Source organism: Bombus affinis, chromosome 10 (genome assembly GCF_024516045.1).
Source record: "Bombus affinis isolate iyBomAffi1 chromosome 10, iyBomAffi1.2, whole genome shotgun sequence".
In the NCBI taxonomy this organism is placed as follows: Eukaryota; Metazoa; Arthropoda; class Insecta; order Hymenoptera; family Apidae; genus Bombus; species Bombus affinis.
Window position 1 is genome coordinate 7,216,763 of NC_066353.1, and position 8,747 is coordinate 7,225,509.

Genomic DNA, 8,747 nt, shown 5'->3' on the forward strand with positions numbered 1-8,747 from the left:
TAGAAAATAGCAAAGATATAAATAATATTCTCAAATATCCAAATTTCTACTTTTGAATTCTTTAGCTACTTTTAAATGTCATTTATTTATTTCTTGTTCATTATTATACAGATTATCATATATAAAAAAAATTTATTCAAAATATGTAAACTGATGTAAGGTACGTATAATGTAATTTGGACTTTCCATTTCCGTCCGTTTCATTGTTCAGATGAGGTTTCAAGAGGGATAAATGAGTCCACAATCCGCTTGTTTCAGTTTTCACGCTGGCAGCGCACGTGGGAATTCCTCGTGATAGTAAAAACAGGAAGGTTAATAGACACGAGTGCTATCGACCTAGTCGGCCAACGGTTATAACAGCATTTTAAAGTACAGCAAACCATGTCGTGGCTTTTTGGGTATCGTAATGCACAACCGCAAGATTTTTCGCAATTTGTACAACCACCGGCATCCGATGGGGCTGGAGGCGGAGATGATCGTGCACCACCGCCTAGAATTTCTCAAATGGAACCGTATCGATTTGACTCGAGTGCTTTAGAAAGAGCAGCAACAGCTGCCAAGGAGCTTGAAAAATCTTGTATGATCGGTTACTTTCATTTTTTCTTTCGATTAAATATTGTTACGCGAAGTTACGTAAGCAAACAACGATTTCCTAGGTTAAGGACCTCATGTTCTGTATAACATGATGCTCCGATAATAGTCTAATTCCATGATGATGCAATGATTCGTTATTCGTTATCGAATACCGTCTTCAGAAATTGTTTTCATCAATGAAAATAATTATGAAGCGGTAAACTTTCACACAATTCGCGATACTTTTACTAATAACTTTTCATTTCTCAATCATTCTATAATTTCTTTCCTTTATTTTTTTTATTTTTCTCATAATTACGTTACATTGATGCGTAAAATAGAGAATTTTGTAATGTAAGTTATTCGAGTTTTGCATTTTATCTAGCGTATCTCAAGCGAAATTCTTATTCTCTTCTTGTTTTTATAGTGCATGCCAAAGAGGCTTTAGAGCTATCTAAAATGCAAGAAACTACTAAACAAATGGAAAGACAAGCAGAAGTAAAAAAGTATGAAGCTAGCATAGAGCAAATGAAAGCAGAACAAAAACGTATTGACGGGGAGGAAAGGAGAAAAGTCTTGCAAGAAGAAACTAAACAACATCAAATGAGAGCTCAATATCAAGATCAATTAGCAAGAAAGCGATACGATGACCAACTGATACAACAACAGAGAATGAACGATGAAAATTTGAGGAGGCAGGAAGAATCAGTGGCGAAACAAGAAGCAATGAGGAAAGCCACGATAGAACATGAAATGGAATTGAGACACAAAAATGAAATGAAAAAGTTGGACGCAGAAATTAAAGCGAAAGCAAAAATAGACAGAGAAAATCAAGATCTGAATATAGAGCAAATTAGGGTGAAAGCGTCCGAAAAACGAGTAACGGTTTTGGAGTCGATAAAGTGAGTAGAAAAACAATTTAGGCGTCGATACGATAGCGGAATTGAATGTATCGAATGATATTTATCGAATATTAATTTCAGAACCGCTGGTTCGGTATTAGGCACTGGACTCACAGCTTTTCTTCAAGACTGGGATAAAGTCATCGCTGCAGCTGGAGGCTTGTCTTTGTTGGCTTTCGGAGTATATACCGCGAAAGGTACAACGGGTGTCGCTGCACGATACATAGAATCGCGGCTAGGGAAACCGTCTCTCGTTCGAGAAACTTCTAGATTTACAGTACTGGATACGTTACGGCATCCTATCCAAGCGACAAAGAAATTAAAAAATAAGCAGACCGATGCTTTATCCGGTGTTGTTTTAGCACCAAAGCTCGAAGAAAGATTACGCGATATCGCGATAGCTACGAAGAATACGAAACAAAATCGCGGGATGTATAGAAATATATTGATGCATGGCCCTCCTGGGACGGGTAAAACAATGTTCGCAAAGAAGTTAGCGGAACACTCGGGTATGGACTACGCGATTGTGACTGGTGGTGATCTGGCACCATTGGGTCGAGATGGTGTTACTGCTATTCATAAAGTTTTCGACTGGGCAGCAACATCCAGGAAAGGTCTTTTGCTTTTCATCGACGAGGCCGATGCCTTTTTAAGGAAGCGATCGAGTGAGCATATTTCAGAAGATTTGAGAGCGATGTTAAATGCGTTCCTCTACAGAACTGGTGAGCAGAGCAACAAATTCATGTTGATTCTCGCTTCAAACACTCCAGAACAATTCGATTGGGCTGTAAACGATAGGTTAGATGAAATGGTAGAGTTTCACTTACCAGGTCGGGCAGAACGTGAACGTTTAGTTCGACTTTATTTTGACAAATTCGTTCTTCAACCAGCGATCGAGGGCAATAAAAGATTAAAAGTTGCACAATTTGATTATAACGCGCTTTGTAGTAAAGTAGCCGAAATAACCGAAGGAATGTCTGGAAGGGAACTAGCGAAATTAGGTGTCACCTGGCAAGCTGCAGCTTATGCTTCCGAAAATGGTGTTTTAACGGAACAAATGGTTATAGATAAGTGCAATGAGGCTGTTAAGCAACACAAGCAAAAGGTGATAAATAATTACTTTTTACCGTTCTTACTTTTTTATAATGTTGAGAAATTATTTATAATATTTGTTTCTATTTGGGATTTGTATAGGTTCAGTGGCAGAGCGAACAAGAAAAGCAAGAGGCGAAATCGATCTACGCCACTGAAAAAGAAATAGAGGTTCAGCCTATAAAATCCAAGACAGCAGTCGAATCATCATCGGACACAACTTCCATAGCGACGGCTTAACTAATCACCGTAATTGCACAAAATGTTGCGAGCGATATTTTATTAAGAAATCAATTATTAGTAAATGATAATAGAGAAGGTGTAAATGATACTGTTGCGAGAGAACGGAATTAATACTAACTTTTTGTTTTCTATACAAAATATACGTGTATAAATATTTTAAGGTAGAAATATATTTGTTGTAAATTTCTAGCTGGATTAAACATTACGTACACTTATATACATACATATATATGTATATATATATATATTTGTGTGCGCGTGTATTTGTATATAAGAGTGCTTGACTGACAGTGAATATGCTCTAAAACGTACTTCGGTTACAATCTAATGGAGACAGAAGTCTTACAAATCCTAAAAAATTCACACAAATCATTAAAATTCAAATATGTACTTTAATATTTTACTACCAGTTACGTTCTTTTTTTTCGTTTATTTCTAAGTAGTAAGTTTCTTGAGCTTCTCTGTATATTGTCAGTTTCGTATTAGCGAATTTATCGGATTAAATAAATAGTAATTGAAAATTCTCAGGAATCCAGACTAGTAGGTTTTAAATTGATAAGAAATTGTGGAAAATAGGATGCAGATTTAATCGATATCATTCAACAGTACTACTAAAGAGTTCATGTACGTGTAATATCCTATCTTATAAGATACTGTATCTAAATTACAATAATCATAGATATATATACATTAAAATAATTCGATATAAACGTTTAAGGAACGTTCAAGTGTACTCTTATAATTATTAATAAATATTTAATATCTTTTTATCGTTATTTATTTAAAAAATTAAATTCTTTTAAATTAATTACTTATTGTTTGAAAAATAAATGTTCTTTATTACCAACATCGACATTATTATAAAAGAAATTACAAGCACTAAAATATAAATTCAATTTGAAAAGAAATATTAATTAACATGTTAACACAAGATGTAGCACTTGTAATAAAATGAATAGCAAGGAAAGAAAGAGTAAGATAGTGCTAAAAATATAAACTTTTACGTATCAAGCGAAAAAAATTGCTTTTTCATTAGAAGTATTATTTATTCAAAAAATACCGCTGGTGAGATTAAAATTAAGCTGTCATATTTAACTTTATATACACATACAACATTTGCATACTTAACTCTTTCAGTAAATTATATACACTCCCATCTATAAGTTACTTGACACTTGCATACTTTGAACAAAATTAATGTATCATACATATTCTTGACATAACGTAATTTTAACATTTGATATAAATGCTAACTTTATTTTATAATATAGGTCATAGTATAAAATCATGCATATCTTGATTCAATTGAGTAACTTATGGGTAAACAATAAGTATTAATACAGAAAATCGTATTTACATTCAAACAATCACTGTGGTCAAAATAAGCAATTGTCCGGTGGCTTACGGATAGGAGTGCATGTAATTCTTTCGAACTCTATGTAGCATACAATCGTGCTTAGTACATTTACATTTCGCACGCTATATCAATCGAGCTATGTGAATTTTACGAGTTCATTGAAACAAAAGACACGCAAGTCTTCAAATATACATATACTCTCTCAGCTACTTTTCTCAGTATCCAATTATTTTTACCCTTTCTACGTAAATACTGACAAAGAAACGAATTTAAAATGTATTTAATTTAGAAGAAAAAAAAGAAAGAACGAAAGACAAAGAGAATGATATAGCAAAAGCATATTGTTTAATTTTATTTCAATAGGATTGTAAAATCAGTCTCTTATTAAGAAGACATTTTGTAAAAAGGCACGCACGTACATTTCAGGTTCCCTTTGGTATTTAGTTGGCCTTTACCACTATTTGTGTACAAAATCAATTAGTTACAATAATTACGTTCAATCTCTAACGCGAAGTCCCCAAATACTCGTTCTTCGGACACCAATGGTTGGTCTTGCAACGGAACTGTATAGGAACTTATTAAGTTGGGTTTCGCCACAGGTAACTTGTAATGATTTCAGTACTGGTTCGGGTATTACACCAAAAACATCCAAATATAACAAAGATGGCATATACGCCAATGTTACGTACGTCGACGGAGGTATACCATAACAACGACTTAGCGACAAATGCTCTAATTTTGACAAATCAAGTAAATTACGGACAGTATTCATTGTAAGCATAGTACAATCGCTCAAATCTAATTCTACCATATCTGGGCAACTTTTCACTAAATCCTTAACATCTGAAACAAGGGAAAAAAAAAGGAAAATACTGTCATTCGAACTAGCATGACGGATAACCAGATTTAACATAAATTTTCGAAACCACGAAACTTGTACTTACTATCATCTGTAATGGTTTTTCTGCATCCAGCTATATTTAAACGTGTAACGGATGAAGGTAACGATTTACAAAGTAACGCCATAGTATCGGTATCTAAACCACACCAGGCCATATTGACAGCATTGAGACTGAAAATATTAAAATAACACGTTAAAACACATTTCTCGCTAACCAACGACGCTATTGCAAATAATTTTTCTTACTTTGTAAGCTTCATCAAATCCTTGATACATTCAATGTCCATACCCTCGCACATCGTTAAATTTAAAATTTCTAAGTCATTATTATCACTGATAGCTTTGCAACATGATCTATTCACTGTACACTTTTCTAGAGATAATTTTTTAAGGTATTTACACTTAGATAATAACATAGCCAATCCATCTGGAGAAATCACTGCCATTGAAAGGTCAAAGTACTGCAGTTTACTAATATAACCATCGGTAAAAACTTCACTGTTTTCAAGAAATACAGGATCTGCAATTTCTGCTTGCGCAAGTCGAAGTATTTGAACACCTCGTGGCAATATATGACCCAATGTACCTTCGTTCAAGACTTTACTGCCTAAATCCAACCTGCTCCATAACGCTTCATCTCGTGCTATTTGACACCATCGTTTACAGACCAACATGGAACGTACCTAACAAAAAAAAAAAAAAAAAGAAAAAAAAAGAAAAGAAAAGAAAAGAAGACAAAAAATAGAAAAAAAAAGAAAGGCAAACAGGACATAAAATATTTGATGTTACTCATATGCTTTGCCCATTAATTATCTGTATTATTTATTTCTATTAATTTGTAATCTTACCAAACATTTCTTTGGAAGCCATTTTAATATCATTAAAATCATCTCATCGGATAATTTGTTAAACTTATCTTCACCAAGGACTGAAGCTTTTCTTTTTCTCCTATATAGATAGAACTGTTCAAGACTACTTTCTCTGGTTGAAACATTAGGATTGTCTTTAGAAAAAGTTTCTTTCGTATCGATAAAATGATCTATTTCCGCTCTAGAGGAATAACCAGATTCGTTTCCCATTGTTGAATATGTTGCAAATTCATCCAGTTCGTACGGATTGGGATCCAATCTTTGAGTAGCTTCCAAACTTTTGAAAAATACGTTAAAAAATGTACGAACGTGTAAGCAAACTGATGAAAAGAATTTTCACAGTTAAAATACAAACCTGTCCATACTAGTGTTATCCAAGCTGGAACCTCTATAAATGCACTCTTGACTTTGAGAGTCATTCATATTTTTACATTGTCCATTGTTATCCAAGATAGTAGGCGAGATTGTTTGTTCCAAAGAACGAGACTTTTTTGTACTTTCACAATTCGATGCTCCATCTTCTAACATACTGACACCCATTTCTTCTAAGATTTCAGGTTCTACAAGGCTTGTATCACCAGAACACGACCATTTTGCACTATGTTTGGAGGTACTGTTCAAACTGTCGTTTAAGTTGTTATTACAGCTGTCATCTAAGCGTAATTGTTTGCTGTCAAATATATTTGCATGTACAAAATTAATCACCGACAAGATTATATTTGCATAATATGATCAGATAAAAGAAAGAGTAGAAAAAAGGCAACCTGTTCCACCAGGGTGAAGAAGGTGATCCTTTGGACATAGTAATTTCTAAGTCTTCCTTAAGATTAGTATGTTTTGTCGTTGTTTAGAAGTGCACAGATTATGTAGAAACCTACAGATTGGCATAGAGGAAAAATTATGTTTGACTTAGATCGTAAATAGCTTGATGTTTGTAGGTCAAAGATCATTGTCAAACTGAACATAAACAGAATTTCAAATTACAAATAAATAAAACAAGAAAAACAGGTAATCCATATCGACTAAAATGTACACCAAGTGATTTTTAGTAAACACTTGTATTTGGATCTAATTAGTATAAATAATCATACGAGTAATTGAACATGATTAACATAACTCATAGTTAGTGAAAATCACTAAAGGAAAGCAATTTAAAAGATATGATGCGGTAAGAATGTTATTAGCATAGCTATTAACTGGATATTTTTAACGAAATATTTGTGAGTTTGATAATTTAGTAATTATATTTATAAATCAAAGAACACGATCTTCCCACTATCTTGCTAAAAAAAAAAAACAACAAAATCATCGAAACATAGAAGAAATTGCGTTGATTCAACTAATTCCCCAATCGACAGTTTATTAATTTTCCGAATAAAGAGAAAAAATAGTTTTTTGTGGTAGAGAACCAGTCGAAGAACGTAATTGGGAAAAAAAGTGATTTCAATATTTTTCGTTGGCGAATTTGTCATTTATAAACTTGAAGTATCTGGAGTGACAAACAAACCGTGAACGAATTTTGATCTTTTCGATGAAAAGAACGAAAATTTGTTATATCTTGCGAATAGATTTCGCAAGAAATATTCACTGGGAAAGGTTCTTAACCTTACCTGTGGGCGCGAAATATGCACCTGCATCACCCTGAGCAACAGGTAAGAGAGATGTATACGATGATTACGAAAAGCTGGGTAGTTTTATTTCGAAGGCGGGGAATTGCAGTAAAATGAGATTACCTTTCGGGAGGCGAGAATTCTTTGGAATTTTCGAGACAGTGTTCGTTGAGCCTCGTGTGCTCCGCCACGACGGAATTCATTTTTGGCGGAATCCGGTCACCGTATCCTTTTTTCAATCGCCACTGGTTCCACGCATGGAAAACAATCGTTAGCGACGAATCCCAATCGCTCGAATTACTCGCGACCATTCGATCTATTCCCTTGGTCTCTTATCCGATTGGTTGACGGTTCAATGATCTCGAGACGGCGGGAAATTGAGGAATCGATCGTGCGCGCCAACTGTTTAACATTTCTTACCTAAACTATAAACCATCCGATCGGCGCTGCTGTGCTTTTTCCGATTGTTATTGTTTTAAAAGTTTGCGTAACCGCAACTGCTTCCTTAGAAACTTCAATCCGACCGATTTCAAGCCGGAAAACTTATTTTCATTTCTACTCACCCTGTTTCCATTTATTACAACTTGTTTCGTTTACGTTTTAACGAATGTACGTGCGTATAGCTTTTAACTAAAAAATCTACTAAATAAACAAAGGAATTTGTCTCTGGAAATATTTATATGCATACGTTACTACTTCGACTCTCTTAATTTTCGATCTTCCGTTTCTCGTTTCGGACGTTTGTCCCGAAATTGACTAAATCGGACGTTTTTCTATGGAAGTCGAATCGAGATTGAAGCGGCTGTAATCCTCGTTCGTGCCACCAGCCGTACCTGAAATCAGAATCATTGATCGATTAAAATAAAATAAAGAGAAACGAAGAAAGAAGAGCCTTGTATCGTTTTCATAAGATTTAAATTACGCATTGCTGCTAAGTAAAACTGGTGGGCGTCTACTACAATTGTCACCGTCCTCCTGCTCTTCCGTAGTTTTCTCGAATGTACGAATCGCGTTGGAATTGTCCGCTTTATTTTCGTATTCCTTCGAGTAAAATTTTGGTGTGATCGATTCTCCTGTAATCGTAACACACTATCTAATCGATATCATAGTTTTTATAATAATAAATAATAATTTATTAGTAAACGGATTTTCTTTGTTCCACGCGATAAGAAAGCGATACGTTTTAAAAGTCGTATAAAC

At 34.3% G+C, this 8,747-nt stretch overlaps 2 protein-coding genes across 5 annotated transcripts; one reads left to right on the forward strand and one right to left on the reverse strand.

The window, feature by feature from the left end:
• Positions 1–253: 253 nt before the first annotated feature.
• LOC126921102 (ATPase family AAA domain-containing protein 3A homolog) lies at positions 254–3,576 on the forward strand. Of its 2 annotated transcripts, none has more exons than XM_050732348.1 (4): positions 254–577; positions 1,001–1,475; positions 1,557–2,580; positions 2,670–3,576. In XM_050732348.1, exons 1-4 carry the CDS (start codon positions 382–384, stop codon positions 2,805–2,807), a joined length of 1,833 nt encoding a protein of 610 aa, XP_050588305.1. In that variant the 5' UTR covers positions 254–381; the 3' UTR covers positions 2,808–3,576. The 2 variants fall into 2 exon arrangements, with proteins under 2 accessions (XP_050588305.1, XP_050588306.1); XM_050732349.1 differs by lacking the exon at positions 254–577 and adding an exon at positions 637–790.
• Positions 3,577–4,495: 919 nt separating this feature from the next.
• LOC126921104 (S-phase kinase-associated protein 2) lies at positions 4,496–8,204 on the reverse strand. 3 transcript variants are annotated; one of them, XM_050732354.1, is made up of 8 exons: positions 7,671–8,203; positions 7,548–7,578; positions 6,702–6,811; positions 6,293–6,607; positions 5,917–6,214; positions 5,315–5,751; positions 5,112–5,239; positions 4,496–5,010 (listed from the first exon to the last, which is right to left on the reverse strand). In XM_050732354.1, exons 3-8 carry the CDS (start codon positions 6,737–6,739, stop codon positions 4,664–4,666), a joined length of 1,563 nt encoding a protein of 520 aa, XP_050588311.1. In that variant the 5' UTR covers positions 6,740–6,811; positions 7,548–7,578; positions 7,671–8,203; the 3' UTR covers positions 4,496–4,663. The 3 variants fall into 3 exon arrangements, with proteins under 3 accessions (XP_050588311.1, XP_050588310.1, XP_050588309.1); XM_050732353.1 differs by lacking the exon at positions 7,548–7,578; XM_050732352.1 differs by lacking the exons at positions 6,702–6,811; positions 7,548–7,578 and having other exon boundaries at positions 7,671–8,204.
• Between the last annotated feature and the right edge of the window lie 543 nt (positions 8,205–8,747).